This window comes from Molossus molossus, unplaced genomic scaffold (assembly GCF_014108415.1).
Source record: "Molossus molossus isolate mMolMol1 unplaced genomic scaffold, mMolMol1.p scaffold_m16_p_1, whole genome shotgun sequence".
In the NCBI taxonomy this organism is placed as follows: domain Eukaryota; kingdom Metazoa; phylum Chordata; class Mammalia; order Chiroptera; family Molossidae; genus Molossus; species Molossus molossus.
The window spans coordinates 164,233,421-164,258,870 of NW_023425344.1; the positions used below are offsets into that span (position 1 = coordinate 164,233,421).

The 25,450-nt window shown below is 36.1% G+C and overlaps 1 protein-coding gene across 5 annotated transcripts in view; it reads right to left on the reverse strand.

Annotated features, from left to right (window-relative positions):
* Positions 1-25,450, reverse strand: part of STRN3 (striatin 3) — a 95,949-nt gene that overhangs the window by 34,008 nt on the left and 36,491 nt on the right. For all 5 annotated transcript variants that reach the window (XM_036276512.1, XM_036276523.1, XM_036276533.1 and 2 more), the window contains exons 6-7: positions 16,768-16,897; positions 14,785-14,926 (exon numbers count right to left, since the gene is read on the reverse strand). In XM_036276512.1, coding sequence (XP_036132405.1) covers positions 14,785-14,926; positions 16,768-16,897 — 272 coding nt within the window. The remainder of the gene's footprint in view (positions 1-14,784; positions 14,927-16,767; positions 16,898-25,450) is intronic.

Sequence of the window (25,450 nt, forward strand, 5' to 3'; positions counted from 1 at the left end):
TATCTCATAAATTTCTAAACATTTAATACTAATAACAGTTAAATGGTGCTTCATTTCCATGAATCACAAATTTGAAGGTTATTCTTTCAATAACTGATATTCTTTCAATGGACTGACATTAGAAATCAAGTGTTATAAAAATAGATCACTGCATCTTTATAAAACCGTTCATAAAAATTATTCAGCCAGCATCATAAAAGCAAATGAATGAATACATGCGAACTACTCAAAAGTGCAAGCTGGAAAGGTCAGTGCCATTTTATTGATGAAAATATTCATGCATCTTCTGTCACACTGATTTTTCATGCACAGGATAATTGTACTACTGGAGAGGCATTCTAGTCCAATAAATACATATACATAGTTCCAAAACAGTGTCTCAAATAATCCCTACAAGGCATTCAGAAAATCACCGCCTCTGCTCCACGCCACCCACATGGTTAAATACATCCCATTACCTTCTTCCATTGGTCTACAACTAAGACTAGTAAATAAAACCCTCAAATTCCACCGAAGAATTTTTATGGAGGTGATTTTTTTTTCTTTAGGATAAAAGCAGCAACAAGCATGGAGAAGGAAAATATACATTTCTGTGTATATGGCTAAACATCACACATAAGCTATTTTAGCTGAATATAACAAATCCACATTTGTTTTAAGTAAATACTTTCATACCTGGAAAAAAATTACTATAAAGCAAACTAGAGGAAAACAGCATTAAGAAAAAGCTGTAAAGAAATAAGTCTAATAGAGCTATATTAAGTACTAAGAGTTTTCTGCCCTGGCAGGTATAGTTCAGTTGGCTGGAGTGTTGTCCCGTACACCAAAAGGTTGCTGGTGTGACTCCTCGCCAGGGGTGCATATGGGAGTCAACCAATGGATGTTTCTCTCCCCTCTCCCCACCTCCCTTCCTTCCCCATCTCTAAAATCAGTAAATATGTCTTTGGATGAGGATTTAAAAACAGAAGTATTTCTTTCTCTATTTACTTTTATTTATTTATTTATTTTTAAATCAGCCATTCTGCATTTTTATTTTATTTTTGATTGATTGATTTGAGAGAGAGAGAGAACTATCGATGAAAGAGAAAATCAACTGGCTGCCTCCTGCATGCCCTACACTGGGGGTTTGGCCCACAACCTGGGCATGTGCCCTGACCGGGAATCAAAACAGCAACCTCTTGGTATATGGGTTGATGCTCAAGCACTAAGCCGCACCGGCTGGGCTCTCTATTTACTTTTAAAACAGCCATGTTAATAGAAAGTTTAGCATCCTTTTACAGAATAACCAGGAGTTTGTGTAATTCTATTATTAAATAAAAATTACACCAAAATACAAAGGCTAAGTCAATTTTTAAGACTGACAGAACAGTGAGGTTTTAGAAAAAACACACCTGTTAAATTTTTAATTAACTCATTATATTCTGGTTCATAAGTCTTGTAAACTCCCTAGGCCTCAATGATTTAATCTATCCAGTGGACATATAAAAGCCTTTTTTCCTTATAGACTGCTATAGATAGCAAACTTAAGAAATTCTCATACATGTATGACACACAGAAATTAAATTATTTACTGTATCTTGAATCTTTCCTGCTATGACTGTTATCACTTTTTACCTTATGGGTATACCTATGATCTTAGGCAGTCAATACGTAAAAAAGCTAAATCCAAAGCTTTAAATTAATCTTCCAACTTGAATTACCTGAAACTAGGCTGTTCAAGACTGAAATTTATATGTAAGATTATCTGTCAAAATTTGCAAATCGTAATACTGTTTGTAATACAGTTGCGATACTGAGTTAAAGAGCAAATTCACTTTTCATGTACTCTAATAATGAAAACTAAGCAATATCAGGAATCAGTATCAACTTATTAAATACTTAAGAAAAAAAATGTGATCCAAAGACTTAATCATTTGTACTAATAAAGCTAACAATTCTTTTTTTAGAAATATGTTTGTTTAATTTTATTTTTTCAGTTACACTTTACATTTAATAACACTTTGTATTAGTTTCAAATGTACAGCATAGTTTAGATAATAATATACTTTACAAAGAGTTCCCCCTGGTATTTCCAGTACTCACATGGCACCATTCATAGTTACTACAGTCTCTATCTATGCTGCACTTTACATCCCTGTGACTATTTTGTAACTACCAATTTGTATTTCTTAATTCCTTCCCCATTTTTTCACCCAGTTCCCCACCATCCACCCCTCTGGAAATCATCAAGCTAAAAATTTTTATCTTTAAGTGACTACTTAAAACAAGATAATAAAACAAATTTTTAGCAAATACTTTTTAAATCTCATAGAAACAAACAAACAAAAACCAAGTAGTATAAACTTTATACAGGAAATAAGACAGGACATAAAAATTTCATAAGATAGCCAAACAATTTTTTTTAAAGACCTTTGTAGAAACAATAAAAGCTGTGAATGGTTCTAACAAGAGTAGCAAAGTGTAGCAGAGTGAAAAAGCAAAGGAATAAAAAAGTATAAGCTAAAAGACAAAAATATATATATATATATATTACTTGCAAGGCAACTCATGTCTACAAAACAAAGGTAAACTTAGGCAGTGCAAAGAACAGATTGGTGAATGCATTATGTGCACAAACAACATCCTGAAACTTGCCTGGTAAGTAATAGCTGATTTCATATTGCTTATAAAAAAATAGTTAAGAGCAAAAGGGAAGAGCCAGCATAGTCTTCTACATATTAATTCAGTTTATAAAAAATCTACAGGGGAAAAAATACCAAAACATGAGGTTGAAGTAGTTAATGGCAACTATTTTGTTTAAAACACACACACACAAATATGCATAAATTGACCTTTGACAACTCAAAACCACAAAAACATAAAATTCGATTATGATAATTCTAACTACCAAAGCAGAGGAATTATATAAATCTTCTTAATGTAGCATAAATTTGTAACTAATGCTACTTTATGCAAATATCCAGTACTTTATCCATTATATTTAAATATAAACATTAGCAATATGGTAGAACCAAGATGGCAGCAAAGTAGGTGCCTCCCAGGACCAAACAGGAATTACAACTAAAATATAGAGCAATCAACTTGAATAACCAATGAAGACTAGCTGAAGAGAACTCTTATAGCCAAGTACTTACAGAAGAACCCACATCAAGACTGGTAGAAAGGGCAGAGGCAAAAAGGGCTGGCCCTGCTCCCACAGGCAGTGGCTGAGATTCCGGAGCAATATCTCAGTCACAAAGGTTCCCCATAATGAAAGTGGGCTCTCAACCCAAAGCCAAGCTCCCCAGCCCAGAGCACCAGACCCCGAAAGAGGTGCTCACATACCATGTAGCTGTGAAAATCATCAGGGATTCTGTCTGCCAGGGAGAGGCAGGAGCCTTCTAGAGACACAGGCACCCTCTTAAGGGGCCAACACACATTTCATTTGTAGCCACTTACCTTGGGCTATGGTGGAAGGAGGAAAAAGCAAACTAGAGTTGTGTGAGGAAAAACTGGGGTTTATGGCTCTAGGGAGAGAAAAAAAGGGACGGCCACCAGGATCTCTGTGCTAAGTCATTCTCCCACACTACAGACACGAGCCTGTAGGTACGCTCTCCTACTTATGACACCAGCCTGGGGGAATTCAATAGCCCTACCCTCTAGACTCCCTGTCGTCCCACCCAGCAAAGTTTGCACCCTGCTGCAGAGGTCTGGGCAGACTCAGGGGGTATCAGTGAGTGAGTTGTATGACTTTGGGGTACGGGCCATTCCTCCCACTTTCCTGCAAACCTGACTGTTCCTCCCCCGCACTGGAGATCCGCTAGCCCCACTTTCTGGGCTCCTGGCAATCCCACACGCTGGACTCCTGGTGGCTCTGCCCTGCCAAGGTGTGGGGCAGAATCCAAGACGGACTGAGTTGTATGGCTCATGTAAGGGCTACTTTCCCTAACTCCCCCTAGAGTTGACCGGCACCCACCTCCCAGGAGATCCACCTGCCCCATCCTCCTTGCTCCTGGCAGCCCTGCCTGCTGAGATCAGGCACCTGACAGAATCTGGGACAGACTGAGTTGTGTGTCTAGGACAGAAGCCATTTTCCCCTTACATGCCAGACTGGTGCAGACCTTTCCCTTTACACGGCCAAATCTTGGTCTGTGTGGGCATGATAAACTCTGCTAGCCTCACCCTGAGGATTCTCTTAGATAATACCTCACCACTAAGGTGTGCGAGCACCCAGTGGGAGGAAATGAGACTTGGTATTCCCTAGAACATTTGCTGAGTGACCTTAAAGCCAGCACTGGCACTGAGTTAGAACCTTTATCAATCTGGTGAACACCACTCACCCCTACATGGTGATTTACTGAGAACCTACCTCATGCAACTGGAGTACCATCAGGGGCCCTTTCAGTGACCGAGACTAAAAGGCACCCAGTAGGAGGAGGCAGATGGAGGCAGATCATGGGTGCCTTCGAACTTTAACTGACCTACCCCTGGTGCTAGTAAAAGCAATTTTGGTGTGATTTGGTTCTTCTCGCACACACCTATACCCAGTAGAGGCAGCCACAAAATGTGGTTCACTTTGTAACTCCAGTACCAGTCACAGGCAGTGTCTGACACTGGCTTGAACCATAGACCCCAAAACTAACACACCCAGTGGCCAGCTTCAGACAACATTACAGCAGAATCCACTTAGCTTCACAAATGAAAATCCAAAAAGAAATCTCAGTAGCACAAGACCCTATGGAGGTGAATTTCAATTTGTGTGGTCAGCACCTGCACAGCAGAACACTGTGCTCAGTGTTGATACTCACAGTTAAGGAGGCTTGAGGGTGGTTGACTCCATGCACAAACAATCCAATAACAATCAATACTCCATTACAAAAGGAGGGCCCACAAAACCCACAAAAGGGACACTGTTAGAGCATGTATCTCAGGTGATCAAGCAATGTGTGCCACTGGGTCCCAAAGGATACCTAATACATAAGGCCACCCTACCAAGAAGACATAGCAGATCGACTTAATACATAGAAACAGAAACAAAGCAGCAGCCAAAATGGGGAGGCAAAGAAACATGCCCCAATGGAAAGAACAGGAGAAATCTCCAAAAAAAGAGCTAGATGAAACAGAGACAAGCAATTTCTCAGATATGAAGTTTAAAGAAAATGGTTATAAGGACATTCAAAGAACTTAGTGAGAATTCCAACAGCATGAAAAAGAACACAGAAACCATAAAACAGAACCAGTCAGAAATGAAGAATACGATAAATGAAATGAAGAATACACTAAAAGAAATAAACAATATGTTGAATGAAGCAGAGGATCAAATCAGCTATTTGGAGAAGAAGGTAGCAGAAAACAATCAATCAGAGCGGCAAAAAGAAAAATTTTAATGAGGATGATAAGGAGAGTTTAAGGAACCTTTGAAACAACATGAAGTGTAACAACGTCTACCATCATAGGGGTACCAGAAGGATAAGAGGGCGAATAAGGAGTAAAGAACATATCTGAAGAAATAGTGACTGAAATCTTCTCAAACCTGGTGAAGGAAAAAGACACACAAGTCCAGGAAGCAAAGAGAGACCCAAACAAGATAAACCCAAAGAGGCCCACACCAAGACACATCATAATTAAAATAGCAAAGGTAAAAGACAAAGAGACGATCTTAAAAGTTGCAAGAGAAAGACAGTTACCTACAAGGGAGCTCCCAATAAGACTGTCAGCTGATTTCTCAATAGAAACATTTCTGGCTGGAAGGGATTAGCATGAAATATTCAAAGTAATGAAAAGCAAGGACCTACAATCAAGACTACTTTATCCAGCTAGGCTATCATTTAAAGTTGAAGAGAAAAACAAAGCTTCCCAGAAAAGAAAAAGCTGAAGTTTGTGACCACCAAACCAGTATTACAAGAAATGTTAAAGTGTCTCCTTGAAGAAGAGGAGAAGGAACATAGTTATAAATAATAAAATGGCAATAAATACGTACCTATCAGAAATCACTTTGAATGTAAATGGATTAAATGCTTCAATAAAAAAATACAGGGTAGCTGAATGGGTAAGAAAACAAGACCCATATATATGCTTCTACAAGAGATCCACCTCAGAACAAAAGAAACACACACACTAGATCTAAAGGGAAAGAAAAAGATACTTCATGAAAATGGAAAGAGAAAAAAAAAAAGCTGGGGTAGCAATACTTATATCTGACAAAATAGACTTTAAAATAAAGGCTATCCTAAGAGACAAAGAAGGATACTACATAACAAGGGAACAATCCAACAGAAGAATATAACCCTTGTAAACATTTACACCCACCCAAAACAGAAACACCTAAATAGGTAAAGCAAATCTGGATGGACATAAATGGAGAGACTGACAGTAATATAGTCATAATAGGGGACTTTAACACCTCATGGACATCAATGGCTAGATCTTCCAGACAGAAAATCAACAACAAGGATCTTATATAACACATTAGATCAGATGGATTCAATTGTTATCTTCAGGGCATTTCATCCCAAAGCAGCAAAATATACATTCTTTTCAATTGCACATGAAACATTTTCTAGGACTATATTTTATGACACAAAACAAGTCTCAACAAATTTAAGATTGAAATCATATCGTGTATCTTCTTTGACCATAATGATATAAAACTAAAAGTCAATCACAAGAAAAAAAACTGGGGGAAAAAGAACCCCCAAAAAACAAAAACAAAAAACACAAAGACATGGAGATTATGTAAAATGTTATTAAACAATGAATGAGTTTACAATGAGAGCAATGAAGAAACCAAAAGATACCCTGAAACAAATGAAAATGAGAACACAGCAACCCAAGTTCAATGAGATACCACAAAAGTAGTCCTAAGAGGGAAATTCATGGCATTACAGGGCTACCTCAAGAAAAAAAAAAATTCGAATAAATAATCTAACTTTACACTTAAAGGAACTAGCAAAAGAACAAAAAAAATGCCCCAAATGAGTATAAGAAAAAATAATAAAGATAAGAGCAGAAATAAATAATAAAGAAGGTCAATGAAACCAAAAACTGGTTCTTTGAAAAAAAGAAACAAGATTGACAAACCTTTAACCATTTATCAAGAAAAAAAGAGGACCCAAATAAATACAATCAGAAATAAAAGAGAAGTAACAAATGAGAACAAAACAAAACAACAACAACAAAAAAACCCCCAAAGGATTGTGAGAAAATATTACAATCAACCAAATGCAACAAACTGGACAATCTGAAGGAAATGGACAAATTCCTAAAAATATACAATCTTCCAAACCAAATCAGGAAAAATCAGAAAATCGGAATAGAAAGATTACAACTAATGAAACTGAAGCAGTAAAAAAAAAAAAAAAAAAACTCCTGGGCCAGAGGGAAGGCTTCACAGGTAAGTTGCACCAAACATTCAAAGAAGAACTAACACCTATCCTCAAACTATTCCAAAAAAATTCTACAGGGGGGAAGACTTCCAAGCTCATTTATGAGGCCAGCATTATCCTAAGTCCAAAACCCAATGAAGACAAATAAATAAAATTATAGGCCAATATGCCTTATGAACACAGATGGCTAAAATCTTCAACAAAATATTAGCAAAGCAGATCCAGCAATACATAAAAATGATCATACACCATTATAATCAAGTGGGATTTATTCTGGGGGTGCAAGGTTGGCACAAAATTAGCAAATAAAAAAATGTGATATACCACATAAACAAAATGAAGGATAAAAATCACATGATCATATCAACAGACACAAAAAAAGCACTTGATAAAATTCAGCACCTGTTTATGATTAAAACTCTCAACAAAGTAGGAATAAAAGGAATATACCTCAACATAATAAAGACCATGTATCACAAACCCACAGCCAACACCATACTCATTGGGTAAAACTAAGTGTTCCCCTTAAGATTAGGAACATAACAGTGATGTCTGCTTTCACCAATCTTATTCAATAATTACTGGAAGTCCTACCCACAGCAATCAGACAAGAAGAAGGAATAAAAGGCATCCAAATTGGGGGGAAAAAAAACAAAAAAGAGTAAAACTGTCCTTATTTGCAGATGACATGATACTGTATAGAGAGAACCCTAAAGATTCCACCAAAAAACTAATAGAACTGATGAATGATTTCAGTAAAGTAGCAGGATACAGAATAAATATCCAGAAATCAATTACATTTTTATACACCAATAATGAACTATCAGAAAGAGAACCTAAGAAGCAATTCCGCCCTGGCAGGTTTGGCTCAGTGGTTAGAGCGTCACCCACGGACCAGAGAGTCCTGGGTTCGGTTCTGCTAAGAGCATGTACCTTGGTTGCAGTTTGTTCCTGGCCCCAGTTGGGGTCATGTGGGTGGCAACCACTCGATGTGTCTCTCACGTTGATGTTTCTCTCTCTCTCTTCATCCCTCTCTCTCTCCCACTATCTGAAGATAAATGCAAAAATGTCTTCGGGTGAAGATTAAAAAAAAAAAAAGCAATCCCATTTACATTTGTATCAAAACAAAATGAAACAAAAAAAATACAGCCCTGGCCAGTTTGGCTCACCAGTTAGAGCGTCGCCCTGCGGTCCAGAGAGACCTGGGTTCGGTTCCCACTAAGGGCACATACCTCGGTTGCAGTTTGTCCCCAGCCCTGGTTAGTCGTGCAGGTGGCAGCCACCCGATGTGTCCCTTTCACGTCGATGTTTCTCTCTCTCTCCCTCCCATTTTTTCTGAACAAAAGTGGAAAAATGTCCTCAGGTGAGAGGGGAAAAAAATTATGTAGGAGTATTTTTTTATTAGGCAGAGGGATGTGACTTTAAGTAACAGAAACCCACCTACATTCACTTAAATAATAAACTTCCTATAAGAATATGCTGTATTTTAAGGAAGACCTCAGCAAGATCAAGCAAGCTTCAGGAGTAACAGGGATCAAGAAAGCTCTTGGACTTAACTACCATTCTAAGCTGCCTTTCATTTTTGGAACCATTACTTTGCTTTTCTCCTGATTCTCTGTTTTGTTGACATCTGGTTCAGTCTTGAGAGAACTCCTGTGTCCTGTCAATGATTATAACTAGAAATAAATTTAGTCAAGGATGTAAAAGACCTGTATTTGAAAAATTACAAGACACTGAAGGAGAAACAAGTGAAAGCATATACTATGTTCATGAACAGGAAGAATTAACATCACTAAAATGTCCACACTGCTCAAAGCAATCTATAGAATCAACACAATTCCTATCAAGATACCAATCGCATATTTCACAGAACTAGAACAAATATTCCAAAAACTTATAATCAACCACAAAAGACCCCAAATAGCCATAGCAATCTTGAGAAGAAAAAAAATGTTGGAGTAATTATGCTATCTGATATCAAACTATATTACAAGTCCACAGGAATCAAAACAGCATGGTACTGGCATAAAAACAAACATATAGATCAATGGAACACAACAGGGGGACGGGGAGGGGGAGAAGGAGGAGGGGGAGGAGTAGGAGTAGGAGGAAGAAGAAGAAGAAGAAGAAACAACAAACCAGAAGAAGAAGAAGAAGAAGAAGAAGAAGAAGAAGAAGAAGAAGAAACAACAAACCAGAAGAAGAAGAAGAAGAAACAACAAACCAGAAGAAGAAGAAGAAACAACAAACCAGAAGAAGAAGAAGAAGAAGAAGAAGCAACAACAAACCAGAAGAAGAAGAAGAAGAAGAAACAACAAACCAGACCACCTTCTTACACCATACCTCAAAATAAACTCAAAATGGATTCAAGACTTAAATGTTAGCCCTGGCCGGTTTGGCTCAGCAGTTAGAGCGTAGGCCTGCGGTCTGGGTTCAGTTCCCGTTAAGGGCACATACCTCTGTTGCAGTTTGTCCCCGGCCCTGGTTGGGTCATGTGGATGGCAACCACTCGATATGTCCCTTTCACGTCGATGTTTCTCTCTCTCTCTTCCTCCCACTCTAGCTGAACAAAAAATGGAAAAATGTCCTCGGGTGAGGATTAAAAAAAAAAAAGACTTGAATGTTAGACTCAAAATCATGAAAATCCTAGAAGAAAACAAAGGCAGTAAAATCTTGGACATTTCTCATAGCAATACATTTTTCTGATATATCTCCCTGGGCAAAGGAAACAAAAGAAAAACTAAATAAATGGAACTACATCAAACATAGCAAATGAAACCATAAATAAATTAAAAAAAAGAAAGAAAGGACAACCCACTGAATAGGAGAATGTATTTACCAATGATACATCTGGTAAGGGGTTAATATCCAAAATTTATTTAAAAACTTGTACAACTCAACACCAAAAAACTAAGCAATCCAATTAAAAAGTGAGCAAAAGACCTGACCAGACTTCTCCAAAGAGGACATGCAGATGGCCAAAAAATATATGAAAGGATGCTCAACATCATTAATCATCAGAGAGATGCAAATTAAAACCATAATGAGCTGTCACCTTACGCCTGTCAGAATGGCTATCATCAATTAATCAACAAACAACAAGTGTTGGCGAGGAAGTGGAGAAAAGGGAGCCCTTGGTGGGAGTACAGATTGGTATAACCACTATAGAAAACAGTATGGAGTTACCTCAAAAAATTTTAAAAATGGAACTGCCTTATGACCCAAAGATTCTACTTCTGGGAATATATCCAAAGAAACCCAAAGCATTGATTCGAAAGAATATATTCACCCCTATGTTCACTGCAGCACTATTTACAATAGCCAAGATTTGGAAGCAGCCCGACTGCCCATCAGTAGATGAGCAGATGAAAAGGCTGTGATACATTTACACAATGGAATATAACTTGGCCATAAAAAAGAAGGAAATCCTGCCTTTCATGACAGCATGGATGAACCTGGAGAGTATTATGCTAAGTGAAATAAATCAGTCAGAGAAAGGCAAGTACCATATGATTTCACTTACACGTAGAATATAATCAACAAAATAAACTAACATAAAATAAAAACAGACTCATAGAGAACAGACTGGCAGCTGTCAGAGAAGAGTGGGGATGAGGGATTGGGTGAAAGGATACAAGGATTAAGAGAAAAAAAAAATCTCACAGGTACAGACAACAGTATGGTGACTACCAGAGAGAAAAGGGAGTGGAAGGAGGTAAAAGAGGGTAAAGGGTAGATAAATGAGGATGAAAGGAGACTTGACTTGGGGTGAACACACAATACAATATACAGATGATGTATTATATAATTGTACACGTGAAACCTATAAAATTCTATTAACCAATGTCACCCCAATAAATTCAATTAAAAAATAAAAATAAATAATTGCAAACATTAGGTACTAATTGCATTTTGTAGTCATATAAATTTCCAGAGATCACAACTTAATAGTGTAGAAAAAATAACTAAATGTCTTTAAAATGTCTGGTCTTCATGAGACAGCAAAATTAGAAATGTTTACTAATATTCTGATTGTAAGAACTCAAAACCTCTAAAATTAAACTCAGACCACTTAACATAGATGACCAAAAAGCAAGATTCAAAAGCTTTCCAAAAAGCAATGATTCGTAGGATAAAAGGGTTAAAAACTACAGCTATCTGGCAGACTGATAATACAAAAAATAAAAAATAACACAGATTATCCACAGTAAGTATGGGATACATTTCATTAGGACAAACTATTTTTTTAAAAAAAGAATCTGTATTGCCCGGCTGGTGTGGCTCAGTGGATTGAGCATTGTTCCATGGACTGGGAGTTCCTGGTTTGATTCCCAGTCAGAGCATATGCCTGAGCTGGGGGCTCAATTCCCCACTAGGGGGCGTGCAGGAGGCAGCCAATGAATGTTTCTCACATCATATTTCTCTCTCCCTTCCTCTCTTTAAAAAAAACAATAAAAAACTTATAAAAATAAAAGTCATTGTAATAATTTAAAAAAATAATAATCTGTATCCTTTACGCAAAACCTTAAATCTGAAAATGACTATCTTCCCATTTATGAGTAAATTCAACTTTTTTTTTAAATCTTCACCGGAGGATATTTTTCCATTTATCTTCAGATAGAATGGGAGGGAGGGAGGAAGGGAGGGGGGGGGGAGGGAGAAAGGGGGAGGGAGAGAGAGAGAGAGAGACAGACAGACAGAGAGACAGAGACATCGATTGGTTGCCTCCCACATGACCCAACCAGGGCCAGGGACAAACCTCAACCGAGGCACGTGCCCTTTACCGGAATTGAACCCTAGACTCTCTGGGTTCATGGGCCGATGCTCCAACCACTGAGCAAAACTGGCCAGGGCTAAATTCAACTTTTTAAGTTAATGAATTAAATATAAAGAAGTGTTTGTATATCCATCCTCTTTGCTTTGGGAAAACTGACTATGACATTGTTGAATAGAAATGATAAATTCAGAAGCACTATATAGATCCTATGACAGTTTTCAGTTCTTAAGGAAAGAAACTACTTGAACCATTTTGTCCTAAAAGAGTTCTTTTCCTTATCAAGAAGTTAAAATACTTTAAAGGTGTTTCAGTTTCTTGTGGAAGGAAGAGACTTTGTAAAATTACTTCCACTTACAGAGATTCAGGTGACTCTCAAATATTATTAGCAATAATAAATAATGTATTTACAGTTGTCATTCACTAATTAGGTCCTCTTTCAACTCTGCTCTATAGTCAAGTCTTTGGACAGAAGGACCAATCAATTGCACATGACATGGTACTTTTATTAAAGAAATAATGCCATTTACACAGGTGAAATTTTTGTATATTCTTTTAAACAGAAATTTTAGACAAAAGAAACATGAATGGGTATGTGCCAAGATTTAGCTATACAAATGTTCAAAAACGACTTTGATCATTTTTTTAAATGAAAATAATCTAAATGTACATCAGCAGAGCCCAGGTTAAATAAACAAACATATTGTCAGAATATTATGCAGCTACTACAAAAATGATACTGCAGAAGAACAATATGTTAAGTGGAAAATGTGGCCTATAAATCAGTACACAGCAAAATCCTTTGTTAAATAAATATACATATATTTATACATAAATGTTAACCATGGTTCTCTCTGTATAGTAGCATTACAGGTCATTTTAATTTTCTTCTTTACATGTAGTTGTAGATTCTAATCCTACCAAAACATATATAAATTTAAAAAGAACTATATATTTACATAATTTAAATATATTTGTACAGTTATAAAATTATTAATTAAAAAACCAGAAAAACAAATATTTTAGAAGTTATTGGAAAAAATTAAGGTATTTCCAACAGTGAATGGGTTACACAGAGAAAGTAGAAGGAAACTTAGATACTTTTACTGTTTCTGCTGGGCAAAGCTAATTCTTCAGAGTAAACTTCTAGCCCTGGCAGATGTCCCATGCACCAAAAGGTCACTGGTTAAGATTCACAGTGAGGGCACATGCCCAGGTTGCGGACTCGATCCTCACTAGGGACATACAGAAGGCAGCTGATTGATGTTTCTCTCTCACACTGATGTTTCTCTCTCTCTCTAAAATCAATAAAAACATTTAAAAACTTCTAGAATATAGTCATTTTCAAATAAGTACAAAAATGTATATTCACGTCTAGAAAGTAATCATGGATGGAGTTTTTTCATATTTTCAACGAATGTGCTCTGAAAACAATACTTGAGGATTATAAATAATGAGAAAACTGATAAGAAAATTAACATCTTTTAAGTACTCAATTTGTATCAGGATAGTCAAAAAATCTATTACTTAGGTTTTGTCTCTCCTGCTATTAGCAATATTCACTTTCAATACATAAATGAGGCATTTAAAAACTTTAAGTGTGGCCCGGCTGGTGTGGCGCAGTGGTTGAGCGTCAACCCATGCACCAAGAGGTCGCTGGTTCAATTCCCAGTCAGGACACATGCCCAGGTTGTAGGCCAAACCCCAGTAGGGGGCATGTTCTCTCTTATTGATGCTTCTCTCTCTCCCTCTAAAAAATCAATAAAAAGAAAAAACTTTAAATGTTTCCTATCACCGCACTAGTGTTTAAAAATCCAGTGATACTGTAATTTCTTTCTAGTAACTAAGCAAGTTTGGTATTCACCTGAAATATGTTAAGGTACTTAGTAACCTTCTATAATAAAGCTCTGTAAACACAATCTGACTTCTACCTACCAGATAACATGTTAATATTGAAAGATGATTGAATGAACATATTTAAAAGGAACAACATATTGGACCTCAGCTATCCTAAAATATTTTTTATACTTTTATTTTACTTTCTAATGGGGGATTTTTAACCCTATATAAACAGTACTGGATTTTTTCCCTTTTAGTTATAGCTAGATTATTAGCAGCATTACATATCATTTCCAAAGGTTAGGCCCTAATAATTGCAGACTGAATATTATATGTAATAGAGTTTAATACCTTCACAAAATCTTATTCAATATAGAGCTATCATTCAAGATTAGTTGCTTTATCACTTTGTAGCAGTAAGTCAGATAATACCATACAGGCATATCAAAAAAGCTGTCTTCTTGAAACCTAAATTCATTATCAAATTAATTAATGGGAATTCTAAAAAATGTATAAACATGCTTATAATCTGCTAAGAGAAAACTGGATTTCTAAACTGACTAAATGTTTCAAATTTAAATCAAAACAAATTTCAAAAATCAAATCCACCAAAAGCCATATATGAAACAATTTAGTCACCCAATCTAAATAAATTGGCGCAAAGTATTCAATACCACTTCCTCCTCTTGCTTTCAGTTTAACTGCCACCGTACATTCAGATACACACATTCCACATATAATATTTAATAATAATATATCTTTAAGGGCTAGAATTTCTCCCACCCCCATAATTCTTTATCACCTTACCCCATTCTGTGCCATCCCCTGAACTCCGTGCTTCGCCAGCGCCTTCACCATCTTCAGCAGTCACTAAAAAATCAAATTCTTTCAGTGCTTCCTCAGTATCAGGATCATCAGTTAGGTCAGCAGCTAACCCTTCATTACCTATCTGTAAATGAAACATAGCCAAGAATTACTTTTATCCTAAAATTTTAAAGGAGTCCTTTATGTTTTCACATAATTATCTTTATACTTGTACTCCCATTTTTAAATTACATATATACAAAATTTTAGATTTTCCATGCAGTTCACCCATCCCAAATTATGCCCTAGATAAATGGTCCTCAACAGTGCTATGTGAAGACCACTGAAAGATGTGATACAAGTAATGTGGTAGTAAGAATGATTAAAATGCTAATGACTAAGCCCAGCCAGTGTGGCTCAGTGGATTGAGCGTCATCCCATGGACTGAGAGGTCCTGGTTCGAATCCCGGTCAGGGCACATGCCCGGGTTGCTGGCTCGATCCCCAGTAGAGGGCATGCAGGAGGAAACCAATCGATGTTTCCCTCTCACATGGATGTTTCTATTTCTTTCCCTTCCTCTCTCTGAAAAATCAATAAAAACATACTTCAAAAAAATGCTAATGACCAAGAATAGGTAACCTCTTTAATTATAATATATTGTTATCCTTTTAAAGATCGATTCACTCACTTACACTGAAATATTATGCTGACCTTACTCACTTTAAATCATATTATGTAGCCCACAATTTACAGAATGGCACAGCTAGTAAGAACATTAATTAATATAAGTCAATAGCTGTGGTATTATAATAGTGAACAAAAATATAGACACAGAAGAAAAGAAACAAAATGTCTATTCACCCATGTTACACATATTGAATATGTTAACAAATAAGAAATGTGGCAAAAAAATTAAAAATCACTTTTATTGACAGGAAGCTTTTGAGGAACACTGGCATTTTCCCCACATCACCGTAACACCCCAAAGAATTACAACCGAACCTTATCTACTATTTTTTTTACATACCTGAAATACTGTACACTACTATGATAATTCACAAATCGATCACGCAAACAACTTTTTCTCCTATAACTAACTCACATCACCACTAAAATAGACAAACCTGTTTCTTAGGTTATAAGCAAAAGTCAATTATTACTCTTTACCAGAGAAGAAGAATGTCAACACATAGATTTATAATCCATAGTTGACTCCCTCACCCAAGGTAGAAGTATTCCCACCCAAGGTAGAAGTATTCCCACTGAAGTTTCAGTTAATTTATCACCTGTTTACTTTACATGAAGAGAAAGACTACAGAAATGATTTTTAATTGTGGCAGGAGTGGAGAGGGTGTTGCTTTTTAGTTCTTTTTTTTTTTTTAACCTCACCCGAGGACATTTTTCCATTTTTTGTTCGGAGGGAGGGAGGGAGGGAGAGAGAGAGAGAGAGAGAGAGAGGGAGAGAGGGAGAGACATCGACGTGAAAGGGACACATCGATGTTTCTCTCTCTCTCTCTCCCCCTCCCACTCTATCTGAACAAAATATCAAAAAAAAAAAAGTCCTCGGGTGAGGATAAAAAAATGTTTCAAACCACTGGACTAGTCCTATAAATATAAACTCTTTCTTGCCATTTAGTGACTGACCCAGCAAATAATACCTACTAATAAATGTGGGTAACTCAGTAAGAACTGATACATAAAACTTGTTTTTTGGCCTCACATACTTTTTTTTTAATTGATTTTTAGAGAGAACAGGAGAGAGAAACTTCGATTTTGCCTGGGGATAGAACCTGCAACCTTGGCATATCTGGATGACACTCTAAAGAACTGAGCTACCTGGCCAGGGATAATACATAAACTTTCAAGTGACGTGATGAAATATTTAATGATCACTCCCAATTTAACTTAAGACACTGCAAAAATTTCTATGTGAAATAAGTGAGTATATATATTTTAGCTAATAAGAATAGAAAATCAAGTTCCTACTTTGTGTTTATTCATCCGATGTTTGTCTTTTCCTTCTGGGATGCCTTCAATCATGTCATTTTCCTCTTCTTCATCACTGTCATCAGCATTTTCTAAGAAATTGAATGTCTCAAGAACATCACCAGAAGTCCTGTAAGAGGAAAAAAAGATGAACCCAAATATTACTATGGTTACTTCTAATATTTCTTTCTGGTTCCTATTTTTTTATTATTTATTAATTTTAGAGAGAGGAAGAGAGACAGAGACAGAGAAACATTGATGAGATAGAACATCTACTGACCACCTCCTGCATGCCCCTCACTGGGAATTTGGCCTATAACCTGGGCATGTGCCCTGACCAGGACCTCTTAGTGCATGAGCTGACGCTCAACCACTGAGCCACACCGGCCAGGCATCTGGTTCCTATTTTAAAATAGTACTTGAAGGTAGTATATTCCAATGATGACTTATTTATAATGTATTGCCTAAATATTTTATTCAACAAAAGAATTCTGAAATATTATTTATGTTCAATGATTAAAGTAAAAGTGACTGTTCTCTGTGGACTTTCTCTAATGGTTTTTGTCCAAAATATTTTATGTAATTACTGTATCAAAATAAAATCCTATATTATTAGACACTCAAATGTGCTATTTCTCAAAATAAAGCTATCATAAGCAAGCAACTTAAATTTAGCTTTTCTTATAACTTTACAACCTGTTTTAGCTTGGCCCTAATGTCTGAGGAGTAAAACCAAAGTTTAATTTATCAGGTTGCCCAAATTTAAAGTTATGGCAGATCAGTTATAGAACATTCCAATATATTTCAAAAAGGTTCTTACCTAGAAAACAGATCCTTAACATACTAAAGAAATACTTTCTAATCTTTCAAACCCACTTAATAGGTAGTAATGATAATCTATTTTTATCTACTTGTCATTTTTTAAACTATAATTTGAATTCCTCCCCTATGTACAAAAACAGTTTTTCAGTTATTTAAATGTCTAACAAAAGAGGTTGCAATAGAACAGAGGAAATTTCAGCTAAACACAGACTCTGACAATGAATGTCGCAATGGAAGACCATTAACTAGCTTACTGAACTTGATCAAGTTTAAATGTTTGGCTTCAAATTTCTTTATGAGGGGGGGGGGAGTTGAACTAGATGATATCAAATGTCCTTATCAACACTAAGAGTGCATGATAACAAAAGAATAATCATCTAAAATTTACAGTTTTCTTCCTCCCTGATTGGTTCTATTAGGCCCAATTAAGGACATAATACAATTCAGACTATTTTTTAAATAGGATTTTAATAGGTCTACTATACTCTGCCTAATCCAGTACATTGTTGAAGGACCTATATATTGAATGCAAAAAGAGATTGTATTTCCAAATACAAATTAGTAAAAAACACACACAAACCTACCATAATAAAACACACTTTTCAGCTCAGCATTTCTAATACCTTTAATATTTGAGAATTAAATGAAAGACGTACATTCGACAACAAAAAACAGAATATACAGTAGTAAGTCCTCACTGAATGCTGTCAACATGTTCTGCGACTTTAAGGTAACTGAAGTATCAATTTTATCAAAGGCTAACTGATAGGAACAAGAGTTAAGTTCCTACAGCATCTCATCAACATTATATCAAAAAAAAACAATGAAGAAAACAACGTTATTTGAGGACATGCTGTAGTAAATTGAAGATATGAGAATTTGTTTCGTGTGTATTTTTTTTGTTTGTTTCGAACTTTGATAAATTAAATGCTGCTATCCTTTGGATAGAAATGTCTGTCTCTAAAGTGAGAACTCACGTTTTAGGTTTTAAAATTGTACCTGATCACAGCAATAAAATGGCTTTAAAAGTCAAACAGAGTACAACCCATAAAACACAAAACTGATAAATCAGACTTCCCAAAATTAAGAATTTGCTCTTTGAAAGATACTGTTAGAGAATTTAAAGACAAGCCCACAGATTGGGAGAAAATATCTGCAAATCACATATTTGAAGAAGAACTTGTGTCTAGAATACACAAAGAACACTCAAATCTCAACTATAACATGTAAAATAATAAAAATAGGGAAACTATTCAAATAGACATTATTAAAAGACACATGGATGGCATAAACAGATACTGGACATCATTGGTCTCTAGGAAAATAAAAATTAAAGCAACCACAGACTGTGAAGGGGCTCAAGACTTGATGTGCACGCTAACATGTATCTTTTGAGATGTTTCTTTTTCGTATTCATGATGATGGAGTCTCTATGGATCTTTTGTTCATTAATTTTATAGTTCACGTGGGGAAATCCTTTTAATCCAGGGGAAAAAAATCCTTGAAAATACAGTCTGTAAATATATTTTGGAAAGTTTGCTCTTATTACTATCTTAACAACCTTTTAAATACCACTTTACCTGTTCTTTCTTTTTGAAACTCCTAGTCAGATGTTGGCTCTCCTGGACTGAAAACTGAATTTTCCCTAGCTTTTCAGTCCTACTTTCTCTTTTCCCTCTTTTGGGAGAGTCCGTCCACCTTACCTTCCAAGTTTTACATAGAAATTATTTCTATCACACTTTTAAATTTCTATTAGCTCTTTTGATCTCCTACTAAACCTTTAAAAATAACATCTTATTTGCTTTGTAAATGTATTATCTTCTTTTAGTCCTCTCAAAAATTAACTACAGTTTTGCAAGTCTTCTGCTTCCTCATTTCTCTTAATTCTTTTTTTTTTTTTGGTTCCTTTGGTTACCAATTTTCGTATTAAAGTCTTTCCTTAAGTGTTTACACTTAGGAGTGAGATACTAGCCCGACCAGTGTGGCTCAGTGATTGAGCATCGACCCATGTACCAAGAAGCTGCTGGTTCAATTCTTGGTCGGGGCACATGCCCAGGTTGTGGGCCCAGTTCCAAGTTGGGCGCATGCAGGAGGCAGCCAATGTTCTCTCTCATCAATGTTTCCATCTCTCTCTCCTTCTCCTTTCCCCTCTCTCTAAAAATCAATAAAGAAAAAACATTTTTTTTAAAAAGAGTCACTAAAACGATAACTGGATGTACTGTGCAAACGAATAAGGCTTGCCAAGCAGCTGGCTTTACTTTTCCATAAAATCCCAATTGTTAGTCTCGTGATGTCTCTTCTATTAATCCGAATAATTTCAATATCCTCCTGTCTAGAAGAGATATAAGACCAGCTGCCAACACATCAGAGGCCAAATAACAGAAGGATACAGAGGGATACTGTTTTCAGTATAGTAACTGGCCCCTACGGTTGCTTGATTTTTAAAGAAATCAGAAATCACTGGTTCAACTTCACCAGATAATATACCACCATTCTTTGGGATAAGGGAAGGGTGTTCAACTGGCTGCACAGGATAAAAAGAGGGATCTGAGATTCTAACTGAATTTCACATAAACTTGAAACCAATTCTCTATTCACAGCCCTCTTTAAACCTGACTCCAAATGTACCTGATACATCTAATTCCTTAGCCTTTGGAGTTTTACTGGCATTTTGGGACCTGAACTGACTTGTTACTGTTCTTCTTCCTATTGCTCCTAATTGCATTTAAATTTAAGCTCAGTTGACATTCCTCCATTTTCTTTTCACCTTTGAAAACTATTATATTCTCCCTATCTGATGTACAAATATCTTCATTTTTCCTAAAGATTCGATTTTTTGTCATGTGTTAATGCATCTCAAAAAGTCTTTAACTGTCATTTTAGCTGAGGTTCCAGAAGGCACACAAGTAAAATGTGCCTTTAATCCACCATGCTTAAGTGAAGTCTCTCCATCTATGGCACATTATATTTTTATAATTATTTTGGTCAACTATTTATTTACTATCCTCTGTCATTCCAGAAAGGCAATCAATAAAAATAAAATATTAATATATCCATAAGAAGGAAAAATAAAAGGCAAGGGTAAGATTGCTAAGTAAAAAGCTAAAAGAGTCAATACATTTTCTAGGGCAAGGGTGGGGATATGGGGGCAGGCCCACAAATTTGGCAAGATTCCATACAGAATAAAAAGAGAAAGGGAGAAACAACTAGAGGTTCACAGATATATCAGATCAATAATTAAGAAGCAAAATAGCTTTTCCCAGTTATAAAATCTAAGACAACTCTCTTTCCCAATGAATCCGCATAAAGTGACTATTTTGTGGTACAATGCATGCACCAAAAGCACCCCCTTACAATAAACCAAAAAATACAATAATGACATTCCCTCACCAGAATCTAGTAAACCAGGGATTTTCAACTGTTGTGACACAAATTTTTAAAACATGCAATGCTTAACTATTTAGTCAGGGACAATGACCTCTTTTCCCTTAGATTATGAATTGTATAAATGACAATAGCCAACACAATAGCTGTCCAATGTGAATAAAAATTATATTTATTTATTTTTGTCAGAATGGCAAAAAAATGTACTTTTTGGTGTGCCACAGAATTTTAATAATAAGTTTGTGTGTGTCATGAGAAGAAAAAGATTGAAAATCACTGTAGTCAACATTCCTCTTGGTGGGGTTACATTTCAATGGAATACACAATATGTAACCATAGCTAACACTTAACTATGTGCCAGACATTGCTCTACATGCTGACACATTAACTCATTTCTTCTTCACATCAACCCCATCATCACCATTTTACAAATAACTGAAGCAAAAGTAAAGTACTTTGCTCAAAGTCACAGCTATTACGTGGTGAAGTCAGAATTCAAACTCAGCCTGTCTTCAGAATTCACATTCTAAACCATTACTCATACTGCCTATAATGATAAGATCCAAAATTTACCATTACTCTACTGTTGAACATTAAGACTTGCTTTTAACAACAATGAGGTATCACCTCACACCTGTCAGAATGGCTGCCATCAATAAATCATCAAACAAGTGCTGGTGAGGGTGTGGAGAAAAGGGGACTCTAGTACACTGCTAGTGGGAATGCAGACTGGTGCAGCCACTATGGAAAACAATATGGTGTTACCTCAAAAAATTAAAAATTGAACTGCCATTTGACCTAGTGATCCCACTTCTAGGAATATACCCTAAGAAGCCTAAAACACCAATCAGAAAGAATACACGTACCCCTATGTTCATAGCATCACTATTTACAATTGCTAAGATCTGGAAACAGCACAAGTATCCATCAGTAGATGAATGGATAAAAAAGCTGTGGTATATATACACAATGGAGTACTATGCAGCTTTAAGGAAGAAAGATCTCTTATCCTTTGAGATGACATAGAGGGACCTGAAGAGTATTATGCAAAGCAAAACAAGCCAATCAGAGAAAGACAAATATCACATTATCTCACTTATTTGTGGAATATAAGGAACAAAACAAGCTGATGAACAAACTACACCCAAAGACATAGAAGTAGGGTACAGACTGACAAACCTCAGAAGAAGGGGACGGGGGGAGGGAGGGAACAGATAAACCACAGAACTTATATGCATATATGCATAACCATGGACATAGATAACAATGCTGGGGACAGGTCGGGGGGTAGGGGATCGGGGGATCAGAAGGAGGGTGTCAATGGAGGAAAAAAGAGAAACATTTGTAACAAAAATAAATAAATTTTAAAAAAGGACTTGCTTCTAATTTTTTAATATTATAAAAAAAATTGGTTTTGCTGAAATCTCTATGACAGTGTTAGATCATTTCTTATTTCTAGGGGTTTCAAAGGCCCTGATATAGGTGAACCATACACCCCTCCATCAGTGCAGATTCAGAATATACAAGTATATTCATTAAGAAGGAAATAAGCCTTATTTAAAAATATTACCTAAATGTCTGTGAAGAAATGAAGAAAATGTGGTGTGCATACACACGTACGTACACACACAATCCCCCCCCCCCCCAGAGCATCAACCAACCATAAAAAAAACATAGATATCTTGCCATATGCTACACCACTGATGAACCTTCAGGACATGATAATAAGTGAACATAAGGACAAATATCATATAATTACACTTAATGAGGTATTGAAAGCAGAAACAGAAACAGAAAGAAATAGAAAGAAACTTTTCATAGAAACAGAAAGTTGAATGGTGAAGAAAACAGTTGCTATTCAATAGGTATGGCATTTAACTTATTCAAGATAAAGTTCTCAAGATGTGCTCTACAACACTGTAATTATAGTTAATAAAGCCATCGTAAGCAAGCAACTTAATAATACTGCACTATAGACTTAAAAATTTTATTAATAGGGTAGATCTCATGTTATGTGGTTTTTTTTCACAATAAAAAAAACTTATTAAATTTCTAATCTTGCCAAGGCAAGAAGCTTTAAAAGGAGACATAGCCTGTTGTGAATTTTTAATTCATACTCATATGTGGTATAGTAAACCACATTACTCAAAAATATTTATGAATCCTATGAACTACTTAGCTTGGTTAGCTTAAGTAACTTTAGTTAAAAATTCATAATACGTTCTGGCCGTTTTGGCTCAGGGATCAAGCGTTGGCCTGCGGACCACTGAGTTGCAGGTTCAATTCCAGCCAAGGGCACGTACCTCAGTTGCACTTCGTCCCCGGCCCTGGTCAGGGTCCTGCAGGGAAGCAACCAGTTGATGTGTCCCTCTCACATCAATGTTTCTCTCTCTCCCCCTCCCACTCTATCTGAAGATAAATAGAAATATATCCTTGGGTGAGGATTTAAAAAAAAAAATTTCATAAAACTTTTTCCTTTTCTTTAACGCTACAAAAACATTCTATGCTTCCTGAAATCCAGAGTAAAGAAAATAAAGGTTCTATTAGATGTTAAATTGCTTTTATTAGAGACCTTATTTTTAAAAAATAAAAAGTCTAAACAAAAGGCCTCTGTTAACATGAAAGTTATAGAACATGTTTTAAATAATTGTATGTCAGAAAATATATCTAAGATATGAAATAATGCTAATTTATAAACTGCACATCTCCATTTCTTAGGCTTAGTCTCAACTCGTTTGATTTTTTTTCCCATTCTTTTTTTCTTTGCTTTGTCCTCACAACCTGTTATTCAACATAACATCTAATGGTAAAAAAAAAAAAATTTTTTTAAGTTCCACCTGCTTGACTTCTTGCATTTATCAAGTCTGTATAACCAAGATATAACTGATAGTAAACAACAAATGTTGACAAGAATGTAGAGAAATCAGAACTCATACATTTCTGGTGGGAATGTGAAATAGTTCAGCCACTTGGGAAACAGTTTGGAAATTCCTCAAAAAGGTAATCACAATTACCTTATGACTTAGCAATTCCACTCCTAAGTATATATCTAAGAAAACTGAAAACATGTCCACACTTGTACACAAATGTTCAAAGTGGCATTATTCATTATTCCAAAATGTGGAACCAACCTCATGCCAATCAAGTGGACAATGAATAGATGAACAAAATGTGGTATATTCAGAGTACAGAATATTATTTGGCAATAAAAAGAAATAAATTACTGACGTGCTATAACATGAATGACTCTTAAAAATAGTATGCTAAATGAAAGAAGCCACTCAAAAAAATAACCATTTATATGAAATATCCAGAATAGGCAAATTTTTAGGGAGTAAAAGTAGATTGCTTAGGCCCTGGCTGGTTTGGTTCAGCAGTTAGAGCATCAGCCTGAGGTCCAGAGAGACCCGGGTTCGGTCCCTACTAAGGGCATGTGCCTCGGTTGCAGTTTGTCCCCATCCCTGGTTGGTTGTGTGGGGGGGGCAGCCACTCGATGTGTCCCTTTCGCATGGATGTTTCTCTCTCTCTCTCTCTCTCTCTCTCTCCCCCCCTCCCTCCCTCCCAGTCTATCTGAACAAAAAATGGAAAAAAAATGTCCTCGGGTGAGGATTACCAAAAAAAAAGTAGATTACTTAGTAAAGTTGTCTAGGGTTAGGGTGGTGGTGGTGAGAAAAATGTAGGAGAGAGTACAGGGAGTGACAGCTAATGAGTATGAAGTTTCTTTTTAGGATGATGAAAATTTTCAAAACTTAAAGACTGTGGAGCCCTGGCCACTTTGGTTCAGCAGTTAGAGCATCGGCCCATGGACCAGAAAGTCCTGGGTTCGGTTTCCACTAAGGGCATGTACCTCAGTTTCGGTTAGTCCCTAGCCCTGGTTGGGGTCATGCGGGTGGCAACCAATCGATGTGTCTCTCTCACATCGATGTTTCTCTCTCTCTCTCTCCCTCCCTCTCTCCCTCTCGCTCTATCTGAAAATAAATGTAAAAATGTCCTAGGGTGAGAATAAAAAAAAAAAAGACAATTTACAAAAAAGAGACTGAAAATGGCTTACAACTCTGAATATCCTAAAACCATTAAACTAAAGACTTTAAATGAAATTTATGGTATGTGAATTGTATCTCAATAGAGCTATATAGTAAACACCGAAAGATTCATCCAATAAAAAATAAAAATAAAAACACCAAAAGAACATTTGTAGCTTTCAACCCAAACACAATGCAAAGCCTTGTTCCTTTCACACTAGTTTTCTAAATAACCACTGCTATTCTGGTTATGGAGTAGTATTATAATTTACTGAAAATATGCTAGCAAAAATGTAAAAACCAGGATGTTAAAATAACTCTGAAGTACATGAAATAACACCTCAAATTTTAATTTCTCACTTATTTCAGAACCATTGGCATCCTCTTGGCATTAAGCTTTAAGATAGATAAATTGATAAAGCACTGAAGTAGAAAATTTATTTGCCCATGGTGTC